Source organism: Aulonocara stuartgranti (genome assembly GCF_965226115.1).
Source record: "Aulonocara stuartgranti genome assembly, chromosome: 4".
Taxonomy (NCBI): domain Eukaryota; kingdom Metazoa; phylum Chordata; class Actinopteri; order Cichliformes; family Cichlidae; genus Aulonocara; species Aulonocara stuartgranti.
This window is the reverse complement of record NC_138942.1, coordinates 32738305-32764082: the sequence shown is the minus strand read 5'-3', so window position 1 is coordinate 32764082 and position 25778 is coordinate 32738305. Positions and strand designations below refer to the sequence as shown.

At 39.5% G+C, this 25778-nt stretch overlaps 1 protein-coding gene across 1 annotated transcript in view; it reads right to left on the bottom strand.

Moving 5' to 3' along the window:
• LOC309704720 (uncharacterized protein) overlaps nucleotides 1-25317 on the bottom strand; it is a 28980-nt gene extending 3663 nt beyond the window's left edge. The window contains exons 1-20 of the mRNA XM_082530132.1: nucleotides 25266-25317; nucleotides 22018-22099; nucleotides 21683-21755; nucleotides 20778-20813; nucleotides 20375-20689; nucleotides 19157-19465; nucleotides 18523-18810; nucleotides 18112-18405; nucleotides 17681-17974; nucleotides 17253-17546; nucleotides 16830-17123; nucleotides 16410-16703; nucleotides 15765-16058; nucleotides 15337-15630; nucleotides 14914-15207; nucleotides 14491-14784; nucleotides 13846-14139; nucleotides 13418-13711; nucleotides 12995-13288; nucleotides 12575-12868 (exon numbers count right to left, since the gene is read on the bottom strand). Of these exons, the coding sequence (XP_082386258.1) occupies nucleotides 12575-12868; nucleotides 12995-13288; nucleotides 13418-13711; nucleotides 13846-14139; nucleotides 14491-14784; nucleotides 14914-15207; nucleotides 15337-15630; nucleotides 15765-16058; nucleotides 16410-16703; nucleotides 16830-17123; nucleotides 17253-17546; nucleotides 17681-17974; nucleotides 18112-18405; nucleotides 18523-18810; nucleotides 19157-19465; nucleotides 20375-20689; nucleotides 20778-20813; nucleotides 21683-21713 (4801 nt within the window). The 5' untranslated portion in view covers nucleotides 21714-21755; nucleotides 22018-22099; nucleotides 25266-25317. The remainder of the gene's footprint in view (nucleotides 1-12574; nucleotides 12869-12994; nucleotides 13289-13417; nucleotides 13712-13845; nucleotides 14140-14490; nucleotides 14785-14913; nucleotides 15208-15336; nucleotides 15631-15764; nucleotides 16059-16409; nucleotides 16704-16829; nucleotides 17124-17252; nucleotides 17547-17680; nucleotides 17975-18111; nucleotides 18406-18522; nucleotides 18811-19156; nucleotides 19466-20374; nucleotides 20690-20777; nucleotides 20814-21682; nucleotides 21756-22017; nucleotides 22100-25265) is intronic.
• Between the last annotated feature and the right edge of the window lie 461 nt (nucleotides 25318-25778).

Genomic DNA, 25778 nt, shown 5'->3' with positions numbered 1-25778 from the left:
GGCTGTGGTGCTCATGGTTAGTGTTAGGTTACATGAAGTAAAGGAAATTAATCTGCATTAAAGCTGATGATGCATAGATCAATTCACTAAATTCGACCTTTGCACCAATTGTATACAGTATACGGTTAGTTTAGGAAAGAGATTGTATTCAATTTCAATTTTCATTTTCAATTTATTTATACAGCACCAAATCACAACAACAAGGCGCTTTATATTGTAAGGTAGATGTGAAAGATCTGCTCAAATCTTTTTGAATGCAGTTGTGCAAATCCACAAAGAGCTGCCTCCACATTAAGAAAATCTACTGGACCTCACGTTAATTATTATTCAGTTATTATGAGTTATGATTCTTTTCCTCACGCTGAGCCACTACAACTGATCTTAGGGTTTCGCCACCATTTGCACTGGCGAATCCTGCTTTAACCCTTCACTCTACTGATTTTCCTGTTTAGTTGTGGAGGAAAAGTTACCCTCTACATTATAGACAACAGAAAATAGAGCTTTTTAAAAATGCTTTTATTATCATATTAGTATAGCACTACCATATTTTTTATGCAAACGTACTGGAGGATTTTTAACCCTAACCCTGTTTTGTCAGGAGAGATGACATCCATCCCACTTCGAATGGAGCAGCTCTCTCATCTCATGGAAATTTGGCCGATTTGTTTGGCCAAACCCCACAAAATGTGACTATCCAGAGAAGCAGAGTTGCAGTTAAATATGCCTCTGCAACTTCTCTCCTCCTGTTGTCTCCCTAAAATCATCCCGGCGGCCATCCCCTTAGAGACTGTGTCTTAAAACAAACTAAAAATCGGGAAAAAAATCACTTAAACATGAAAAATCACAAAGAAAGAATAATGCAATATCCACTTTCACACCAAAGAGTAGAATAGTGAAATGCAGATTATTAAAAATTAGGTCTCTCTCATCCAAGTCCTTGTTGGTAAAGGAATGAATAATTGATCAACAAATCACTTTAGACTGCTTACAGAAACCTGGTTGCAGCAGATTGATTACGTTAGCTTAAATGAATCAATGCCTCCTTCAGAATCCTCGAAGCACAGGCTGAGGGGCGGTATGGCAGCAATTTTCCACACCAGCTTATCAATCAACCAAAGACCCAGAGAGTATTTGAATTCATTTGAAAGCGTGATGCTTAGCCTTGTCCACCCTAATTGGAAAACTCAAAAACCAGTCTTATTTGTTATCATCTATCGTCCACCTGGACCTTACACAGACGTCAGACGTTTTATCTGATTTATTGCTCAATTCAGATAAAAAAAGGATTGTGGCTGATTTTAACATCCATGTACAGGCTAAAAATGACAGCCTCAACATGGCATTTATTCTTTTATTAGGCTTTGCTCAAAATCTAAAAGAACCCACTCACCGCTTTAGTAACACTTTAGATCTTGTTCTAACATATAGCATAGAAACTGTGATGATTAGACGTCATCACAGTAGACGTCTTTCTGAAAGTGCTGTAACTGACTTTAACCCTCTGCACAGCAAATTCAAAAGTGTTAAATGTTTTGGTGTTAATAGTCTTCTTGCAAAAGTAGAGTTAATTTTACTCTAAGCAGAGTCACATTCTTTTAATGTAACTCTGAGGTGTAAAATGATAGTAGTTAAAATCGAATGTTAAAAATGAGTATTTCTATGTCAAATCTGGAGGTGTTACAATGGAAACATTAACTCTTGACCTCTTAACTCTGAACTCCTAGAGGGGCTATGACACCAATAGAGTGAATTCACAGACTCCGCCCCCAGCACGGCTCCAATCGAAGCTGAAGTGAAGCCGTTTCAGAACATTTTGCTCTACATATTTGAGTTGTTTGCCATGCTTGGCAAGTCATTTTTTCAAAGATTGTTTCAATTATTATTATGAGCTTTTACTTCTGTGGCTCTTTGGAGTTGAGACAAAGCTGTGTGAAAGGCATTAGCCATGTTGCTCGCTGATAGCATAATATTCTGTTTTAGCTAGCTGAAAGGTATTGTTTGCGGGCAAATACCACAGCCTTGAAAAAAAGCTTGCATGTGAATTTTCAGTCAAACTTTTGGTCAAATACACCTAAAACAATGTCTAGAGTGTGAAATGTTGGTATAATGGTGCTACTTGAAGCCTGAAAACGATCGCCCATAAAAATAAAAAAAAAAAACGAGCAAACAGCAGTAGCAGACGTCCTGACTGGATTCTACGGTAGCATTTAGATCCCTCCAGAGTTTTGTGCACACGGTTTAGGTAAAAATGAAAAAGGTTGAGGTTTTACATTTAGTTCAGTATTACCTGTTGCCTGTGTCCTTGTCTTTTGGGAAAATACTTTACACAAGTAATGGCTCAAAGAGGATTCCTTTTTTTTTTTTTTACTGTGCTGCAATTGTTTACTGGATTATTTGTGCCATTAATTAGTGTCAACTAATTTTTATTCAATTTCCGCACAGGATATGCTTGTGAAGATGGAATATGGGGGAGAGCAGAAGTGCGTTGAAGTTCCACAAAGGGATGAATGAAGGACATGCATATTGTATTGAAGAAATAAGTGATGAGAATGCTGTTATTTGCATTTACCATGTCAGACCTTTTGATAAACAAAATTCTAATGAAAGTGAGAACATGTACACTGTTACATCTTTCAGAAAATGTTTTGAAATTGTGGTGCACAGTTCAGAATAAATGTTTTTCAAAAACCATTGCATCTTTTTAGTAAATGTTTATTTCCAAAAGAAATTTCTAGTTCAGAACAGTAAAATTCCCGCTATTTAGAATGAATTAGAAGATAACTCTTACGTAGTTAAACTAAAATACTCTTTGAGAGTTAATATATAAACTCTTAACACCAAGTGTTAAATTATCAACTCCAGACAGATTTGGTGTTTAACACTAAATCAGAGTTAACGTACCAACTCTCCAAAAAGAGTTAAATTAACACTCTCTGGTGTGGACCCATATAGACACTTTAATAGTGTTGAAATCAAATCTGACAGTGTTAATTTGGACATGCTGGATTTGCTGTGTGGGGTCACCGGACGCGCCGGCGCGTCAAAATCATACGACCGATTTAAGACGACACAGCTACAAGATGCAGCGAGTCAGAGTCTCCATTTCAACTTGGGTCGAAAGTGCGGACTTCAAACTACATACCAGTTTTTGGAATTGTGTCGATGGGCCACGTAAAACCAGAGTTATGATAAAAAATACACACAATGTTTTTTTCAGAACAAAACTTACTCAAGTAAATGTAACGGAGTAAATGTAGCTCGTTACTACTCACCTCTGGTTTCGAGGTAACATCCTGCTCCTGAAATTCCGATATATAATCTCCAATACAATGCTTAGAGCATGCTATACGAAATAAAGGTACTGCAATGCAGTAGTTTGCATTATATCTGATTAATAGATTCCAGTTTGTTCATGTAAATGGACAGTCTTCTTCAAACACTAAGTTTAATTATGGAGTTCCAGATTGTTCCTTGTGTAACGATGTAAAAGAATGAATATGGTTTTGTTGTTGTTAAATTCCTGTTAAACTTGGGATCGCAACCATGGGTTTATTTTGAAACTTTTATTTTGAAAATCCGCAGCGGAAGTCTGCTACTGGTAAACGGGCTTTCCCTAAGCTAGTTAGTAGCAATGAAGCTTTTGCTGTGGTAAGTTCTTCCTCAGTCCGCCCTGACTGAACATGAGTTTAAAACATATTTGAAAATCCTCATTGAAGTTAACATGACAGTGCATTAACAGCATGAACTGCCCATACAGTAGCATCTGAGTAGATTTCAGTTTTATGACCTTGTTTTGCAATTATGGGTTAGACGGTAGGAAAAATGGACACGCTGAGCTAGCAGCTAACAGCTAGAGGAGACTGTCGTGTCTAATAATTTTGAAACTTCTCTTGATAGTTTGGGCGGAATCCTGTTGCTGGAAACCCATGGTTATTCATGTCCCATGTTATTGCAGGTATGTGTATTTGAAACATGTATTTGGTTGAGCTGCAGGCTAATTCTGTTCAAGAAATACTGCTTATTAAGTTTTGCCCAGTAGATGGCAGCATTGTTCCATTTACTATTGTACATGAAAGGAAATTTTGGCTTTGGTCTGGAAGTTTATTTATATTTACATGAATGTGCATTTAAGTGAATTAATTTCTCTTTTGTTACCTAAACCACAATGCAGTAATGTTTCTATTTTATTTTCCGTGATAAGTTTTGTTGCCATTTTATTTTTCAATCAATATTTGTTTTTTATTTATTTTAAGAAAACTGAGAGTTCCACTATACGATCATTAGCTTATCCGTTAGTAGCAATGAAGCTTTTGCTGTGTTTGGGCGGAATCCTGTTGCTGGAAACCCATTGTTATTCATGTCCCATGTAGGGCTGCTCGATTATGGCAAAAATGATAATCACGATTATTTTCACTGAAATTGAGATCACGATTATTTGACGATATTTATTTAACCCTTTAAGACCTACTATAGAACCAAGTCCACCAGAGCTTATATTATTTTTTTTACATGCTGTAGTGCCATTTGTGGGAGCATTTCAAGTTGCTATACATCAATACAACTGTTATAGCCCATATTTTAATAATATGTATGCATTAAGTCCATAGTAATTACATAAATTGCAAAAAAGTGCAATAAACTACAAAAAAAATTGAAAATCGCTTTTGTTTTGTTTACATATATTTCTACTTGGAGAAATTTAAGAGGCTTATCCCTCAAAACTTTAAATACAATAAAGTTGCAAAAAATAGTTTCCCATCACAGGAAATTTATTTTGAGTGTCTTCATAGTTTTATTTTGGAGATACAGCAATTTTTATATACTGCAGGAAAAACAAAAAACAATCCTATGATGCAAATTTGCAAAGAAAACAGCATGTGCATCATTTCACTGTGGGAAGTGTTACGAACAGCTGATAGGAACGGCAAAGCGTGTTTCTGGAATATTATGTTTTTGTTCCTGCAAGCGCTTTTTATGCAATTTTTGCAAAGCTATATGTGGAACGAAACCGTGACCGAGGACAAGCTGATGGCATAAGATGTAAGTACAACTCCTCCGGTTTCATATGCAAAACAAATTATTGCGCTAGCTTACACGGTTCAGGTTCTACAGGGATTTAACAATAGTTACACAAAACGGAGCGTGCTGCTCTGACCGGCTTTAAAGGGTTAACAATGACTTTAAAAAAATAATATAAAATAGTGTGCAACACCACTGAAGTTTGTTTTTTTAACTCTCTTTTCAACCAACGGCAGTCACTCTCCAAATAACTTCTGCTTAGCTTTCCGAGCTTCCCTCGGGTCCTCTTAATCAGCGGTCTCCAACCTTTTTTGCGCCACGGACCGGTTTATGCCCGACAATATTTTCACGGACCGGCCTTTAAGGTGTCGCGGATAAATGAGGGAGGGGCTAATAATCGGCTCAGTCATTTTTAATGATCGTTGAAAGCCCAGATCGTAATCGTGATTAAAATTCGATTAATTGAGCAGCCCTAGTCCCATGTTATTGCAGAGACCCACAAAAAGGGGAATAAACCACGCCTGAGCCCTACCCATCTCGAGTCCAGAGAGTTTTACTCATACAGCACCGGAAATAGAGACTGAGGGGGGTTACACTTGCTAGGACAAATTCTGTTTGCATTATACATGCTTCACTTACGTGGTATCATTACAAGACATAGCATACATTGTCAATGCTATGCACATAATACCCAGCTTTATCTAGCCATTCAATTAGGCTTTATTTATACTGTGCCTCAAGGCGCTTTACCGGTATATTGTAAGGTAGACACTCAATAATACAACTGAGAAAACCCCAGCAATTTAACTAAAGTTCTTTCTCAGAGTCTGGAAACTCAAGTATTTTGCTCTATCTCATCAGCATAATCTACTGATGATGTTGTTTTTGTATTTTTAACTTGCCATCTTTGCTAAAGTCACCGTTAAGGTTGCTAATCAGATTTCTTCTGTAACAGTAAAGAAAAGGTTTATGGAATTACGTATCTTACTTAACATCTCAACTTTCATTTTGAGTTAAAGAAAATAGGTTTCTCTTACCAGCAACAGACAATCCGACAGGGTCACTTTTTGGAGAGCTGAAGTCTTGACTTGATACTCTTGTCTGATACTGACACTGGTACGATCCCTCATTACTGAAGTTCACTTCAGTGATGTTGAAGGACGCAGAGTTTGTACTCGATGTTTGGCTTTTCCTGAATGAGCCTGAGCTCTGCTGCAGAGTGAATGTTCCACCTAAATGCTGAGTAGAGATTGAACAAGTGATGCTAACGCGATGTCCCCAAGTCACCTTCCCCACAGGCATCACGAAGACACTGGGCTTTGGGAGGATCACTGAAGAAATATAACACATTATTAGTTTATTTTCTTTTTGGTGAGGAATAACTCACTAAATTGAATTTCAGTATTCATCCACATAAATGATAAATCATAATAGGCAAATCTTTTTTCTTACATGTAACAGATATTCTGACAGAACTGCTTTGAGGGGAGCTGAATTCTCGCCCTGAAACCCTTGTCTGATACTGGCACTGATACAATCCCTCATTATTGAAATTCACTTCAGGGATTCTGAAGACAGCAGAGTTTGTGCTTGATGTTTGGGTTTTCCTGAATGAGCCTGAGCTCTGCTGCAGAGTGAATGTTCCACCTAAATGCTGAGTTGAGATTGAACAGGTGATGCTAACATCTTGACCCCAGGTTACTGCACCACCAGTGTTTGATGTGATGGTGGGATTTGGGAGGATCACTGAAAAATAAATAAATAACATAGTGGGTGTTTCATCTTAGAAAAGGTATGAGTTTCATTTCACTTTAGCTTCCTGTCAACTCAATTCCATTTCAATTAAGGTGACAGTGGCACAGAGGCTGAAAGGATAACTTTCGGTTGAGAAATGGAGACTTACAGTTCTTTAACATTTCATCAGCAATCAGCCGAAAATTTTACATTTCAATTTTTACCAGTAACAGAAACTCCGACGGAATCACTTTGTAGGGATCTGAAGTCTCGACTTGATACTCTTGTCTGATACTGACACTGGTACGATCCCTCATTACTGAAGGTCACTTGAGGGTAGGGCTGCCACGATTACGTCGACTATCAAAATCGTCGACGACTGATTTAATAGTCGACGCGTCGTTTGAAGCTTTGTAAGATCACAAAAGACGCAGGAATAAGTGGCAGGATTTAAGAGTTTAATAACGGACTGAAACAGAAGATGGCAGCATTGCATGTACAAGGATGTCAGCTACCGTTAAACCCCGAAGAAGAAGAAGAAGCAGTTGTGTCCCAGCGCAGTTTCCAACAATGGCGGCAGCTAGTTAGTTTTAATATTACTCTTATTATTCTTTCTGGGTCACAAAATAAACGTTTAACATATTTTCAGGTGAGAATGTAGCTGTGTAAACCTCAAATATCTGCTCAGTTTATCAGGACACCACATATTTTCAAAAGCGCTCCGACGTTTTCGGAGACATCTGTTACCCACTAGCTCGTTAGCGAGCCGGGGGCTAGGCTCACTAGCGCCGTGAGAACACCGGACTCCCCGCAAATCGTTTTCAAACCCACCGCCGTCTTTCGCTACTCAGGTTAAATATATATGAGTCACTTAGATAACTTAAAATGTTATTGTTTGGCTTTTTTTTTTTTTTTGTATTTTATTTGTTCCTGAGTAAATCAGTTCGTCTGAGATTAAAGTTATAGTTTTTACACAGCTGAATAAACGTCAAGCAGACAACTGATTATCAGAAGTGTGAGATGCTCCAGAATATACTCCAGTGTCCTGTTATATTTTAGATAGCAAGGAGTTTATTAAACTTCACCGAAACAATCTGCAAATTTCATTAAAATTTAATAAACTATCATCTTGTCTTTATTTTTAGTTAGCACAGACCTTAAACACTTAAAGCTGTAAGCTAATGATAGTTATATAAGAGCAGATGCTGCTGGTGCAATAAGCTGTAGTTTTACGTCCAATGGATGATGATCTGATTAGTCGACTAATCGCAAAAATAATCGGTGACTAGTCGACTATCAAAATAATCGTTTGTGGCAGCCCTACTTGAGGGATATTAAAGGTAACAGAGTTTGTACTCGATGTTTGGCTCTTCCTGAATGAGCCTGAGGTCTGCTGCAGAGTGAATGTTCCACCTAAATGCTGAGTGGAGATTGAACAAGTGATGCTAACGTCTTGGCCCCAGGTCACATTCCCCACAGGAATCATGGAGATGCTGGGCTTGGGGAGGATCACTGAGAAATAACCGAATAGTGGTCTGTGAGAAAAGTGATATCTTCCTAGCTTCTTTCATTGCCTTTGTGAACTACATGAATACACATTGAAACAATGATTGGAAAATATATTTTCCCTTTCGACTGTCCAGCCAATGTTACTAAATGTAAATTTACCCTGTATTTAGCCAAATTCCATGCTATTGTTTTCTTTCAGAAAATCCAACTAATTGAAACCTTGCAAATCATTCTGACAAATGAGTGGATCAAGTGAGCAGAGTGAAGCTGACCCCCCACCCACTTGAAACGTAAAGGCAAATAGGCGGAGCGGTTAGTGCTACGTTTGTGCAGATTTGTGCAGGTAAAATTAGCGTTTGTGCTGCTACGGTTTCCGAGATATTAAACTTTATTTTATAGGTCATTCAAAGGTCACCATCCCCCCAGACTGCTCCAAAACGGGCCAAAATGGTCTACTTTTTTAGTGCTACGTTTGTGCTGGTTTGTGCAGGTAAAATTTGCGTTTGTGCTGCTTCTGTTTTAAAGATATTAATGAAAATGTAAAGGTCAACCAGCCCCCCCACATTACCCAAATCCAACAAAAGTGGTATCAAACGTTTGTGCTGGTTTGTGCTGCAAAGATTTTCGTTTGTGCTGCTATCATTTTAAAGATATTAATAACAATTTCTAGAGGTCATCAGAGGTCAACCAGCCCCCCCACATTAATTAAATCAAACAAAATGGGTATCAATCAACTGTGCTACGTTTGTGCTGGTTTGTGCTGCTAAAATTTTCGTTTGTGCTGCTTCTGTTTTAAAGATATTAATGAAAATGTAAAGGTCAAAAGGTCAACCAGCCCCCCCACATTACCCAAATCCAACAAAAGTGGTATCAAACGTTTGTGCTACGTTTGTGCTGGTTTGTGCTGCAGAAATTTTTGTTTGTGCCATTATTTTAAAGATATTAACAAAAATTTCTAGAGGTCAACCAGCCCCCCCATATTAATGGGATCAAACAAAATGGATGTCAAACGTTTGTGCTGGTTTGTGCTGCAAAAATGTTTGTTTGTGCTGCTAACATTTTAAAATGTTTAATAAAATAATGTCTTGATGCGTGCTTAATCATCCAGGTAAGTAAATCCCAAAAGGTTGATTCTGTTCATCTGGACATTTTCAGTTGGAGAAATGTTTCGTCACTCATCCAAGTGACTTCTTCAGTCTCAGCTGACTGCAGGTTTCCCCAACCTTATAAACACCCGTGAGTGAAGTTGCCCCCCCTACCTTCTTCAAATCGAACAAAATTGATGTCAAACATTTGTCCTGCAAATTATTTTGTTTGTGCAGGTTATGTTTCCCTAATTTTATAAACAGTACATGTACAGTGAGAGAGAGATGTTACATCTGTCTTCACTTGCATCCCAGTCATAGAAGCGTTGGAGGTCGTTCATAAGAGATTACAGGATCATCCCAACCTCAGCAACAGGACCACTCTCAGCACTGATCAGTTGTGTTTGCTTTTGGAACTGTCTTAATTCCACCTATTTTGCATAAGGGTCAGTACAGGCAGAAATCTAGGTGTGCCATGGGTTCCCACAGGCCCCTGGTCAAAGTCACCAAACCAGTTCGTAAGCAGGTACAGGTGTGGCCAGAAGGGTCCTCAGAGGCACTGCTTTTCCACCACAGGCCGCCACACACGACAACACCACAGACTTTCAGGAATATACAGAAACTGTCACTGCCTACATCCCAAAATGCATCGATGATGTCACAGAGACCAGGACTATCACTGTCTGGGCCAATCAGAAACCATGGCTCACAGGTCAGGTTTAAATGCTCCTAAAGTTGAAAAATGCAAGCCTTCAGAGCCGGGAATTAGGTGAGTCTAAGAACAGCAAGGGCAAACCTGTCACGTGGCATCAGCTACAGCAAAGCTTCAGCGACAGCAGAGATACTTGGAGGCAGTGGCAAGGAATACAAACCATCACAGACTACAAGCCCACTCTACAGACCGTGGTGACACAATCCCCAGACAGTGTGTGGAGATCCCTCCACCATCATTACTGAACCCAAGAAGTCATCTATCTCCTGCTTTAAGGACTACCGTCCTGTCAAACTCACCTCCATCATTATTAAGTTAAGTGCTTTGAACGGTTAGTCATGCATCAAATCAAATTATTGCTTTCCCCCAACCTGGATCCATTTCAGTTCGCATACCGGTCAAAACGCTCAACCGATGATGGAATTTCAACTGCCCCTCACTCAGCCCTCACACATCTGAACACTAGAGACTCATATGTCAGAGTGCTGTTCATAGACTTCAGTTCAGCATTCAACACCATCATTCCCCAGCAACTCATTCACAAACTGGATCTGCTGGGGATCAGCACCTTGCTGTATAACGGGCTGCTAGATTTCTTGACAGGAAGACAGCAGACAGTACGGGTCAACAGCAACACCTCCAGCCCAAGAACACGGAATACGGGGGCTACCCAAGGATGTGTGTTGAGCTCCCTTCTCTTCATTCTGCTGACCCACGACGAGATCTACTACAGGGGTGAAGTTAACCATCTGGCAGAGTGGTACAGCAACAACAACCTGTCCCTGAATGTGGAGAAGACCAACAGTGACTCTACTTCCTCTGCAAACTGAGAAGCACAAGAGATTCAACCCCCATTATGAGCACCTTTTACAGAGGCACAGTTGAGAGTATCCTCACCAGCTGCATCACTGTGTGGTATGACTCCTGCATTGGGTTCTGCAGGAAAAAATGACAACGGGTAGTGAGAGCAGCCGAGAGCATTGTGGGGACCTCTCTTGCCTCCCTCCCCAGGAGATCTACTGCACCTGCCTCATCTGGAAGGTCGTCTCCATTACAGGTGACTCCACTCATCCCTTCAACAGCGTCTTCAGTTTGCTGCCATCAGGAAGGATACTGAAGAGCCTCCGGGGCAGAACCAGCAGACTGAGAGACAGCTTCGTCCATCGGGCTGTCAGGATGCTGACCATCTCTGGATCGAGAAGGGGGGCCCAAGGGTACATCTTTCGCCATCCTACAATGCTGTGATTGTAGCCATTCCCCACTTTCTGTGAATGGTACTCATGGCCATTGATCAATAGGCTTTGATTAGTTGTCATTGATCAATGGTCATAAGAATTTGCATACTAACAATCATGGAATTAACCCCCCGGCACATTGTTCATTCAGTGGCGCTAGTTTTCTTCACTATGCAAATGTACTGTTTATATGGTTGGGGAAACCTACAGTCAGCTGAGACTGAAGAAGTCACTTGGATGAGTGACGAAACATTTCTCCAACTGAAAATGTCCAGATGAACAGAATCAACCTTTTGGGATTTACTTACCTGGATGATTAAGCACGCATCAAGATGTTATTTTATTAAACATTTTAAAATGTTAGCAGCACAAACAAACATTTTTGCAGCACAAACCAGCACAAACGTTTGACATCCATTTTGTTTGATTCCATTAATATGGGGGGGCTGGTTGACCTCTAGAAATTTTTGTTAATATCTTTAAAATAATGGCACAAACAAAAATTTCTGCAGCACAAACCAGCACAAACGTAGCACAAACGTTTGATACCACTTTTGTTGGATTTGGGTAATGTGGGGGGGCTGGTTGACCTTTTGACCTTTACATTTTCATTAATATCTTTAAAACAGAAGCAGCACAAACGAAAATTTTAGCAGCACAAACCAGCACAAACATAGCACAGTTGATTGACACCCATTTTGTTTGATTTAATTAATGTGGGGGGGCTGGTTGACCTCTGATGACCTCTAGAAATTGTTATTAATATCTTTAAAATGATAGCAGCACAAACGAAAATCTTTGCAGCACAAACCAGCACAAACATAGCACAAACGTTTGATACCACTTTTGTTGGATTTGGGTAATGTGGGGGGGCTGGTTGACCTTTACATTTTCATTAATATCTTTAAAACAGAAGCAGCACAAACGCAAATTTTACCTGCACAAACCAGCACAAACGTAGCACTAAAAAAGTAGACCATTTTGGCCCGTTTTGGAGCAGTCTGGGGGGATGGTGACCTTTGAATGACCTATAAAATAAAGTTTAATATCTCGGAAACCGTAGCAGCACAAACGCTAATTTTACCTGCACAAATCTGCACAAACGTAGCACTAACCGCTCCGCCTATTTGCCTTTACGTTTCAAGTGGGTGGGGGGTCAGCTTCACTCTGCTGATCAAGTGCACTTATAGTCTTGTAGGCTGATAGAAGCTGACTTACAACTTCTTTAACATTTCATCAGCAGTCTGCCCAAATAGAAAATTTCACATTTCAGTTCTTACCAGTAGCAGAGATTCTAACAGAATCACTTTGAGGGGAGCTGAAGTCTCTGCTTGAAATCCTTGTCTGATACTGACACTGGTACGATCCCTCATTACTGAAGGTCACTTGAGGGATATTAAAGGTAGCAGAGTTTGTACTCGATGTTTGGCTTTTCCTGAATGAGCCTGAGCTCTGCTGCAGAGTGAATGTTCCACCTAAATGCTGAGTTGAGATTGAACAAGTGATGCTAACATCTTGACCCCAGGTCAACACTCCAACTGGACTCTTGGAGATGGTGGGCTTTGGGAGGATCACTGAAGAATAAATAAATAAATTAGTGAGTGTTTCCTTTCAGGAAAGGTATGAGTTTATGTTTTAGCTTGCTTTCAATTGAACGTTTATTTAAAGGTAACAAAAAAGGAAATATCTTTGTCTCTTACCAGTAACAGAAACTCTGACAGGGTCACTCTGTGGGGATCTGAAGTCTCGACTTGAAACTCTTGTCTGATACTGACACTGGTACGATCCCTCATTACTGAAGGTCACTTGAGCAATGTTGAAGGTAACAGAGTTTGTACTCGATGTTTGGCTTTTCCTGAATGAGCCTGAGGTCTGCTGCAGAGTGAATGTTCCACCTAAATGCTGAGTGGAGATTGAACAAGTGATGCTAACGTCTTGGCCCCAGGTCACATTCCCCACAGGAATCATGGAGATGCTGGGCTTGGGGAGGATCACTGAAATACAAAACACAAAAACACATATTTGGCTTTCTGAGGTTTAGCTCTATATTTCAAATTGTTGTTGTTTTAATTAATCTATTTGAGATGATGAAAAGAAAAAGACCAACTAAAGTTCCTCCTTACCTGTAACAGAGAGTCTGATTGAATCACTTTGAGGGGATCTGAATTCTCGACCTGAAACTCTTGTCTGATACTGACACTGGTACGATCCCTCATTACTGAAGGTCACTTGAGGGATATTAAAGGTAGCAGAGTTTGTACTCGATGTTTGGCTTTTCCTGAATGAGCCTGAGGTCTGCTGCAGAGTGAATGTTCCACCTAAATGCTGAGTTGAGATTGAACAAGTGATGCTAACGTCTTGACCCCAGGTCAACTCTCCAGCTGGCCTCTTAGAGATGCTGGGCTTTGGGAGGATCACTGAAGAATAAATAAATAACATAGTGAGTGTTTCCTTTCAGGAAAGGTATGACTTTACATTCCAACTTGGTTTCAACTGAACTTTTATTTAAAGTTAACAGAAAACAAAAAAAGGAAATATCTTTGTCTCTTACCAGTAACAGAAACTCTGACAGGGTCACTCTGTGGGGATCTGAAGTCTCGACCTGAAACTCTTGTCTGATACTGACACTGGTACGATCCGTCATTACTGAAGGTCACTTGAGGGATATTGAAGGTAGCAGAGTTTGTACTCGATGTTTGGCTTTTCCTGAATGAGCCTGAGCTCTGCTGCAGAGTGAATGTTCCACCTAAATGCTGAGTGGAGATTGAACAAGTGATGCTAACGTCTTGGCCCCAGGTCACATTCCCCACAGGAATCATGGAGATGCTGGGCTTGGGGAGGATCACTGAGAAATAACCGAATAGTGGTCTGTGAGAAAAGTGATATCTTCCTAGCTTCTTTCATTGCCTTTGTGAACTACATGAATACACATTGAAACAATGATTGGAAAATATATTTTCCCTTTCGACTGTCCAGCCAATGTTACTAAATGTAAATTTACCCTGTATTTAGCCAAATTCCATGCTATTGTTTTCTTTCAGAAAATCCAACTAATTGAAACCTTGCAAATCATTCTGACAAATGAGTGGATCAAGTGCACTTATAGTCTTGTAGGCTGATAGAAGCTGACTTACAACTTCTTTAACATTTCATCAGCAGTGTGCCCAAATAGAAAATTTCACATTTCAGTTCTTACCAGTAGCAGAGATTCTAACAGAATCACTTTGAGGGGAGCTGAAGTCTTGACCTGAAACTCTTGTCTGATACTGACACTGATACGATCCCTCATTACTGAAGGTCACTTGAGGGATGTTGAAGGTAACAGAGTTTGTACTCGATGTTTGGCTTTTCCTGAATGAGCCTGAGGTCTGCTGCAGAGTGAATGTTCCACCTAAATGCTGAGTGGAGATTGAACAAGTGATGCTAACAGTTTGGCCCCAGGTCACATTCCCCACAGGAATCATGGAGATGCTGGGCTTGGGGAGGATCACTGAAACACAAAACACAAAATCATATATTTGGCTTTCTGAGGTTTAGCTCTATATTTCAAATTGTTGTTGTTTTAATTAATCTATTTGAGATGATGAAAAGAAAAAGACCAACTAAAGTTCCTCCTTACCTGTAACAGAGAGTCTGATTGAATCACTTTGAGGGGATCTGAATTCTCGACCTGAAACTCTTGTCTGATACTGACACTGATACGATCCCTCATTACTGAAGGTCACTTGAGGGATGTTGAAGGTAACAGAGTTTGTACTCGATGTTTGGCTTTTCCTGAATGAGCCTGAGCTCTGCTGCAGAGTGAATGTTCCACCTAAATGCTGAGTGGAGATTGAACAAGTGATGCTAACAGTTTGGCCCCAGGTCACATTCCCCACAGGAATCATGGAGATGCTGGGCTTGGGGAGGATCACTGAAATACAAAACACAAAAACACATATTTGGCTTTCTGAGGTTTAGCTCTATATTTCAAATTGTTGTTGTTTTAATTAATCTATTTGAGATGATGAAAAGAAAAAGACCAACTAAAGTTCCTCCTTACCTGTAACAGAGAGTCTGATTGAATCACTTTGAGGGGATCTGAATTCTCGACCTGAAACTCTTGTCTGATACTGACACTGGTACGATCCCTCATTACTGAAGGTCACTTGAGGGATATTAAAGGTAGCAGAGTTTGTACTCGATGTTTGGCTTTTCCTGAATGAGCCTGAGGTCTGCTGCAGAGTGAATGTTCCACCTAAATGCTGAGTTGAGATTGAACAAGTGATGCTAACGTCTTGACCCCAGGTCAACTCTCCAGCTGGCCTCTTAGAGATGCTGGGCTTTGGGAGGATCACTGAAGAATAAATAAATAACATAGTGAGTGTTTCCTTTCAGGAAAGGTATGACTTTACATTCCAACTTGGTTTCAACTGAACTTTTATTTAAAGTTAACAGAAAACAAAAAAAGGAAATATCTTTGTCTCTTACCAGTAACAGAAACTCTGACAGGGTCACTCTGTGGGGATCTGAAGTCTCGACCTGAAACTCTTGTCTGATACTGACACTGGTACGATCCGTCATTACTGAAGGTCACTTGAGGGATATTGAAGGTAGCAGAGTTTGTACTCGATGTTTGGCTTTTCCTGAATGAGCCTGAGCTCTGCTGCAGAGTGAATGTTCCACCTAAATGCTGAGTGGAGATTGAACAAGTGATGCTAACGTCTTGGCCCCAGGTCACATTCCCCACAGGAATCATGGAGATGCTGGGCTTGGGGAGGATCACTGAGAAATAACCGAATAGTGGTCTGTGAGAAAAGTGATATCTTCCTAGCTTCTTTCATTGCCTTTGTGAACTACATGAATACACATTGAAACAATGATTGGAAAATATATTTTCCCTTTCGACTGTCCAGCCAATGTTACTAAATGTAAATTTACCCTGTATTTAGCCAAATTCCATGCTATTGTTTTCTTTCAGAAAATCCAACTAATTGAAACCTTGCAAATCATTCTGACAAATGAGTGGATCAAGTGCACTTATAGTCTTGTAGGCTGATAGAAGCTGACTTACAACTTCTTTAACATTTCATCAGCAGTCTGCCCAAATAGAAAATTTCACATTTCAGTTCTTACCAGTAGCAGAGATTCTAACAGAATCACTTTGAGGGGAGCTGAAGTCTCTGCTTGAAATCCTTGTCTGATACTGACACTGGTACGATCCCTCATTACTGAAGGTCACTTGAGGGATATTAAAGGTAGCAGAGTTTGTACTCGATGTTTGGCTTTTCCTGAATGAGCCTGAGCTCTGCTGCAGAGTGAATGTTCCACCTAAATGCTGAGTTGAGATTGAACAAGTGATGCTAACGTCTTGACCCCAGGTCAACTCTCCAGCTGGCCTCTTAGAGATGCTGGGCTTTGGGAGGATTACTGAAGAATAAATAAATAAATTAGTGAGTGTTTCCTTTGAGGAAAGGTATGAGTTTATGTTTTATCTTGCTTTCAATTTAACGTTTATTTAAAGGTAACAAAAAAGGAAATATCTTTGTCTCTTACCAGTAACAGAAACTCTGACAGGGTCACTCTGTGGGGATCTGAAGTCTCGACCTGAAACTCTTGTCTGATACTGACACTGGTACGATCCCTCATTACTGAAGGTCACTTGAGCAATGTTGAAGGTAACAGAGTTTGTACTCGATGTTTGGCTTTTCCTGAATGAGCCTGAGCTCTGCTGCAGAGTGAATGTTCCACCTAAATGCTGAGTGGAGATTGAACAAGTGATGCTAACAGTTTGGCCCCAGGTCACATTCCCCACAGGAATCATGGAGATGCTGGGCTTGGGGAGGATCACTGAAACACAAAACACAAAATCATATATTTGGCTTTCTGAGGTTTAGCTCTATATTTCAAATTGTTGTTGTTTTAATTAATCTATTTGAGATGATGAAAAGAAAAAGACCAACTAAAGTTCCTCCTTACCTGTAACAGAGAGTCTGATTGAATCACTTTGAGGGGATCTGAATTCTCGACCTGAAACTCTTGTCTGATACTGACACTGGTACGATCCCTCATTACTGAAGGTCACTTGAGGGATATTAAAGGTAGCAGAGTTTGTACTCGATGTTTGGCTTTTCCTGAATGAGCCTGAGGTCTGCTGCAGAGTGAATGTTCCACCTAAATGCTGAGTTGAGATTGAACAAGTGATGCTAACGTCTTGGCCCCAGGTCAACTCTCCAGCTGGCCTCTTAGAGATGCTGGGCTTTGGGAGGATCACTGAAGAATAAATAAATAACATAGTGAGTGTTTCCTTTCAGGAAAGGTATGACTTTACATTCCAACTTGGTTTCAACTGAACTTTTATTTAAAGTTAACAGAAAACAAAAAAAGGAAATATCTTTGTCTCTTACCAGTAACAGAAACTCTGACAGGGTCACTCTGTGGGGATCTGAAGTCTCGACCTGAAACTCTTGTCTGATACTGACACTGGTACGATCCCTCATTACTGAAGGTCACTTGAGGGATGTTGAAGGTAACAGAGTTTGTACTCGATGTTTGGCTTTTCCTGAATGAGCCTGAGGTCTGCTGCAGAGTGAATGTTCCACCTAAATGCTGAGTGGAGATTGAACAAGTGATGCTCACAGTTTGGCCCCAGGTCAACTCTCCAGCTGGCCTCTTAGAGATGCTGGGCTTTGGGAGGATCACTGAAACACAAAACACAAAAACACAAAATCATATATTTGCCTTTCTGAGGTTTAGCTCTATATTTCAAATTGTTGTTGTTTTAATTAATCTATTTGAGATGATGAAAAGAAAAAGACCAACTAAAGTTCCTCCTTACCTGTAACAGAGAGTCTGATTGAATCACTTTGAGGGGATCTGAATTCTCGACCTGAAACTCTTGTCTGATACTGACACTGATACGATCCCTCATTACTGAAGGTCACTTGAGGGATGTTGAAGGTAACAGAGTTTGTACTCGATGTTTGGCTTTTCCTGAATGAGCCTGAGCTCTGCTGCAGAGTGAATGTTCCACCTAAATGCTGAGTGGAGATTGAACAAGTGATGCTCACAGTTTGGCCCCAGGTGACTGCACCAATAATATTCTTGGTGATTCTGGGCTTTGGGAGGTTGACTGAAAAATAATATATGTGAAAAGTTCATATTTCCTTTAACTAAAGAAGGAACTTGTCATTAGGAATTACATTAAAATTATATTAAATTAAATTGTATAAATTTTATCAAAAGTTACCTGTCACTGAGAGTCTCACAGAATCACTTAGAGGGGCGTTGGAGTCTGGAATCAAATCCCTCTGAAACTGACACTGGTAGGATCCCTCATTGTCAAGGTTTACATTAGAGATACTGAGGGTAGCAGAGTTTCTGCTTGATGTTATTCTCCTGCTGAATGAGCCTGAGGTCTTTGTGAAGATAAATGCTCCACTTAACTGATCAGCTGTGATCGAACACGTGATGGCGACATTCTGACCCCAGGTAACTTGACCAGAAGGACTAATGGAGATCCTGGGTTTTGGTTTGTCTGTTGAAAAGCAAAACAACATAGAGTTGAATGTATAACATCTTCATTTTCATTTTTAAAATTAAAAGAGGCAAATAGTGAGCATGTAGTCACAATAAGCAGAAAAATGCATTTTTTTAAAATAATGTAAGAAATGAAAGTTTTTGAACATTTAGACTCTCACGCACACCTTTGGCTTGGATTTTCTTCTAGAAAGATTGAATGATTACAACATTTAATATCTAATATCTTTAGTTCATGGTTAATTCAAGCAGTGATTAGTTGTTACTTCAGTATTTTGTGTGACATCTAAAGTGATGACCATCTATACCTTATTAAGTATTTATAAATGAATCTTTTTTCTCACCTAAACAGGCAACGCCAGCATCCTCACCATGTCCACAGTCATGTTTCCCCAAACCACTGTGCTGACATGCGGTTAGAAAGCTTTCAGTTCCTGAACAGGCCACTTCGTCAAGCCAAATCTGTCCTGTACCTTGACCAAAGTGAGCTGATTGATAGGTATTTACTGCTGCCCCACAGCCCAGCTGTCTGCAGACCACTTTTGCATCATTTAAGTCCCAGCTGTCATCACACACTGTTCCCCAGGAGCCTCTGTGATAGATTTCAACTCTTCCAGAGCACTGAGTTGATCCAACTAATCTTATCTGTCCAACTATGAAAAAATTAGAGAAGATTAACAGAGTTTCAATGTTTTACACACAAAACACATGGAAATTATCAAATCTATATGTACAGGAGAGGCCTGCAGAATTTGCTCAACTAAAACAAATGCAAAACGAACAGGTGGTCCTTTGTTGCACATTAAGAGAGAAATTCCGAGTTAGCAGGTGTAACAGTCAGAGCCATGGAACAACATACGGACAGTAACACAAACTGAATATACAGTAAATGTTGCTACAACCTGTCTCAACTAAGAATAAAAACATTCAAACTCGAATGTAACATATGCAGGTAAAACATCCATCGATTTTCTTTCATTTCTGAGTTGCAGTGGGGCTCTATCCTATACAAGCTGTCATAGAAAAGGAGCCAGGCAGCAACCTCGACAGGTCACCAGTCTGCCGCGAGGCCAACTCATCCAACCATTCACACATTTACACACATGGTCAGTTTAGAATCACCAATTAATCTAACCACATGGATGTCTTAACCTTGGACTGGGGAAGCTAGAATACTTGGGGAGAACATGCAAACTCCACACAGAGAAGACCCAGACTAGGATCTTCACGCTGTGAAGCAACAGTCTTAACCACTGCATGCATGGCTTCAGACACTCTACCAGTAAAAACAAAATCTTTGGGACTCAGCAATGAAAAAGAGTCTAGCTGAGTTGTTTACTTGTATCATTTGGAGATGAGCTCTGCTTTTTTGTCTATTTTGTTTTTAAGCCAAAAATAATTAGAATCATAATATCAGATTGTCAGAAAATGTGATTTGGATTTACCAAAACAGAAGAGTTAGGACATTTTGTAGCATCAATGACTAAAGTAGCTTCAAAGAAATGTCCAAAGATACATATTCATGTGTTAAGCTTGAACCAACCACAAAATTTTCGTCTCACCTGAACATGTGACACCAGCATCTTCACCATGTCCACAGTTATGTTTCCCAAATCCTCTGTGTTGACATGTGGTTAGAGAACTTTCAGTTCCTGAACAGGCCACATTATCAAGCCAGATTTGTCCTGTACCTTCACCAAAGTGAGCTGATCGATAGAAATTTACTGCTGCCCCACAGCCCAGCTGTCTGCAGACCACTTCAGCATCATTTAAGTCCCAGTCATCATCACAGACTGTTCCCCAGGAGCCACTGTGATAGATTTCAACTCTTCCAGAGCACTGAGTGGACCCAGACCCAGCTAGTCTGATCTGACCATCTGTCAGAGAGATATAACAAAGATTCAAAATCCAAATATTTCCCACAGAACAAAAACAGGAATTTGTTACATGGGAGAATGGACCAACCTGCAACAGGTGAAGATGTCATGAAGAGAAAAGAGACTAGAGGGAAGAATCAAAACGATGCATCAGTGTGTCCATGTAAAATTCTACATCATAAATGGTAAAACTGTTGTTCATTCAACTTGAGAACACAAGAATTTCAGTGAAGAACTGAATTTTTCCAATTTCTCTGTAATTATTTTTCTCTATAAAGAATATGGCCGGTGCTACCCATGTGTTGAATATTTTAAAAACATAAATTTCACAGCTCAGCCTTCTCAACCCAACAGGAGTTAAATTGATGTCTGATGTATTTTTGCTTTTTCAGTGTTTCACGGTGAACAAAGAAAAAGAAATACATCAGGCTACTTACAGCTTTGTTCTTAAATCAATGACTACATGCAAAACATTCATATCTAAAGCTTGAAGATGATGTTGGCCATTTAAGGATTTTCAACAATGTAAACTGCTCCCGAATCGTCACTCTAACACTAACACAGCCATTTTGACATTGAATTATTTTTTGTTCATTTTTATATCTTAATTATATAAATCATCATGTTTTATTCTGTGTTCAACGCTGTTACCCTTCATTGATAAAAGACATAACAGCAGTGGGATTTTCTTTTCCACCCGTGACTCTACATGTTTGTAGTTTACAAAACTTTATTTTATAGTTTTTTAATGTATTATTTTATGCTTTGGTAATGATTCAAAAACTAAATTTGTTGGGATAAAGCACTAATAATTTTCCTTTGATCTTGAAAGGAGACACAAATTCCTTTGGGGCTGTGCAAAGAGGGGATCCAGTGCATAAATACACCAAACTACCTGCTGTGGTGACCTTTTGTGAATAAGCTGAAAGTAGCTGCAGCTTCTTTAGACATGACCAGTCACACAGACCTCTTTCACCCCCCCCTTTAACTCACCTAAAACCAGTCTCTCTACATGACCGCACATCCTGGTCAATGAAGGTTTTCCAGCTCAGCAGTTAGACAGAAACTGTAAGATAGCACAGCAGTGAGGTTTGCTGCTTCTCCACCAGTAACAGCATCAGAGTGTTAATGTTTTAAAACTCAACATTTATCTGAAGCTTCATGTGCAGTGATGGAGAAGTAGTACAGCTGCCATGATGTACAAATATTATACCAATATTAGAGTGAGACAGAGGGTCATATTGACTCACTCAAAGCATAATGTTATCTCTTATGAATGATCAGTCCAAAATAAACTTAAATTAGCTTAATGTAAAACAGATACTTACCTGAATGGCCTATTTCATGAGGGTTTACAAATTCTTGCTAGCTTCAGAAGATGCTCAGTTTGAATGCTGGAGCCGCAGTGGCCTGGGGAGATTTGGTGAATTTAACAGATTACTCTCCATGTGATACAGTCGAATCATGTTGCCACATATGTTGAAGAGTTAAACACTTCAGCTGATATAAACATTTTCTTCTTTGATCTCAAAAATCAACACAGTCTCTCTGTGGTTTTTGGGACATGATTACTTCTGTTCTCTTCCTGAAAGGTTATGTCTAAGCAATAATCATATTACTTTTATGTTCTGATTTTATCTGTTTTGATTTTATATACTGTTGTTTGTTTTTTTGTTAATTAGTTAGTTAGTTTATTTGCTTGTTTTATTCAATTTTAAATCATGCTTTTTATTTGTTCTTGTTTCTAATGTCTCTGTAAAGCACTTTGAATCACCTTGTTGTTGAATTGTGCTATACAAATAAACTTGCCTTGCCTTACTTGGATAGCTTTGTGTGTGTAATGGTAGTGCAGGCTTTACCTCTGTTATTCTACATGTTGGTCTTAGTTCTGGCCAGCTGGGACATTTCCCCCCCTCAAAAGCAACATTATGTAACATGTAATCCATTATTGTGTAAACAGACCTCACAATGATTGTAGCTAAACTTATAACTTCAGTTTCTGAGGTCAGCATCATCACCCGTACCCTAATGATATTAATAATATTACTGTGTTAAATTGGGCATCAGTAGAAGGGTCATCAGCTTTTGTTTTGAGAACGTTGTATTCTCAAGAATGAAAGAACTGCTGAATTTTGAGGAGGTAAATTTGCAAAATAAGCTGTTTGTAGAGATCGACTTCTTCTTTCTTTGAAATAGAAAGTTTTTCATGTATACTGCCCCAGTCTGAACCCTGATCTGAGTTCAGGGCTCACAGGATATCCTAGGATTTATTGCTGAGTACAGTTGGCTTTAACACTGTATCAGTGCTTTTATTAATGTAACGCAGTCATGTTTGCACACTTTGCAAGTCTCACTGACCAATCAAAGCAGTTTAGACAAAAAGTCCTATTTTAGCCAAAGGTTCCTGTCAAACTTTATAGGATAGGATACTGGAGGAAACCAACACAGGGACTTGGAGAACATTCTCCCTGTTTCTCTTGAATGTGCTGTAATCACACAACTAATCACAAAAAATAACTTGGACTCATTGGTGTTTAATAATTATAGACTTATTTCTAATCTTTTATTCCTCATCAAAAATTGAAAACATTTTATTACAAGTAACTAAATGAATATCTTACATGTCGCAGTCTTTACTTTTCCATGGAGGTTTCAGATCCAATCACAGCACAGAAACAGCAGACTGAGTGCTGCTCAGTCTCAGTGCTGCCTTTGACACTATGGAGCGGGACATTTTAATTCAAAGGCTTCATGGCTCTGTTGGTTTAACAGGTGGGTTGATGGTTGGCTCTCATCATACTGGAGACTTGAGGGGCTTTTGTGTGTCTATTAGCGGTTTAATATTTGCACAAATAAAAATTCAATCTGGTGTTCCTCAAGGCTCGATCCTTTGGGTCCATTACTCTTTAACATTTACATGCTCCCACTTGGTAAGAATCATAACATATCCTACTCTTCTTGTGCACATAATACTTATCAGTTTTCCTCTGATGATCTGACCTCTATTCAGAAAGTAATGAGCTGCACTGATGGCATTAATCACTGAATGATTCACAACCTTTTAGAACTAAACAGATTGAAGACAGAAACATTTGCTGTTGGTCCAAAAAAGTCAGAGACAGAATATTTATCATTGCCTTTTCTAAAATGAAGTGGGTTCAGTGAAGAAGGGCAGAGATAGCTCAGTAGGTAGAGTGTTCGCCCCATGATCAAAAAGTTGGAGGTTCAAATCCATCGAACAGCTTGCCTAAGATACCTACACACTGCTCCCCGGGCGTTGAATTGTTAGCTGCCCACTGGGGTTAAATGCAGAGGACTAAACAATTTCTTACAGGATTAATAAAGTACACGTTATTAACTTTAAACAGTTTGCTTGATATCAAAGCATAGACTATGCTTTGATATCAAGCAGGTTAGATCATTATATGCTCTATTTTCTGTACACTCCAAATCATCAGTAAGACGACTCCAGCACATTCAAAATGTACCAGTCGGAGTGCTTATGCAGAGATCTGACTCTATTACCCCAGTATCAGGATCACTTCATTGGCTTCCAGTGCAATATAAAATGATTGTATTAGTTCCCAAAGCACTCTATGGTTTGACCTCCTACTACATCTTTGACTTGCTCACTGTTCAAATACCAGTCAGATCACTCAAGTCATCAGCTGCAGATCTTTCAACTGATCGTAGATTGAGACCCAAGTGTGCCTCAGTTTCTGTGGTCCTGTTATTTGGAACACCTCTCCTACTGATCTGGGCACATCTTGTGCACATCTTTAGTCATTTTGGCCAATTTTTAACATAACCAAAATAAACGGACTTCCTCGCATATGTTTACTAAGACTGAAATGTCTTTGTCCGTGTCTGCTTTTTAAAAGTTGTAATATCTGTTTGGTATGGAGCCCCGCAGGAGACATGGGAGAAAAAAAATGAAGACGGACTTTTGCGAGATCTCGCAAAAGTCCGTCTTAATCTCGCAAAAGTTTTAGCCGCATTCTTCGTAGGCCGCCAGCTCGAAGCCGACCGGGAGGTCGAGGCACGATGTGCCGGGAAAGCGGTGTTCCTCCCGGATGTAGTAGATCTCGACCTCCCATTAGCTTCGAGATGGTGGGTGTCAGATCTCCGAAAACGTCGGAGCACTTTTGCAAATATGTGATGTCTTGTAAACCGAGCAGGTATCTGACATTTACACAACTACATTCACGCCTCAAAATATCTTAAAAGTGTATTTTGTGACCCAGAAAGAGTAATATTACAACTAAGTAGCTGCCGCCATTGTTGGAATTCAACTTTTGCGAGATCTCGCAAAACTTTTGCGAGATCCCGAGTTTGTTTTGCGAGATCCCGAGTTTGTTTTGCGAGATCCCGAGTTTGTTATATTATAATATAATATTCTAAAACTAAAACCTAACAACTAAGAACTAAAATGAAAAAAGCGAGCTCACTCTAATAACTGACACTGACCCGAAAATCAAATTAAGGACGTCTAAATTATGCTTTTAATGTAAGATTAAATGCTATAATAACCATAGTAGGCATTAACAGGGTTATTACTAGTATTATTATTGCTTACCACCAGTTTTACTCCCCAGATTAAGTTCCCTTGATGTGAGGTTTTCCTCTTCTTCTTTCTGCAGTGAAGTGAAATTTAAGTTGAAGATTCAGCTTTTTATTGCTGTGTTCAAGACCCATCCCACACTGAAAATGTGCAAGTGGTCAGAAGTGGACTTCCAGGGAGAGGTCATAGTTGACCAACGTACAAAAGGGCACTACATGTCTTGGATGAAGTGAGGTTAAAGCTGTACTAGTACCTCTCCGAGAAGAGATGAGGCTGAATGCACCAAATTTAACTCAGTTAAAGTTTTTGAGTTTTTAGCTTCCCATACTTGTGATCATACTTTGTATTTAAAGGTCAAATAAATGTACTTCAACTTCAACAGGTCATCATATTCTAAGAAGCTTGGAAAGAACAGTGTCTTGACTTCTTCAAGTTTCTTGAAGATGTTTCACATCTCATCCGAGAAGCTTCTTCAGTTCAGTTCGATGAACTGAAGAAAATTTTCGTACTTCAACTTCTCCTGTTGCT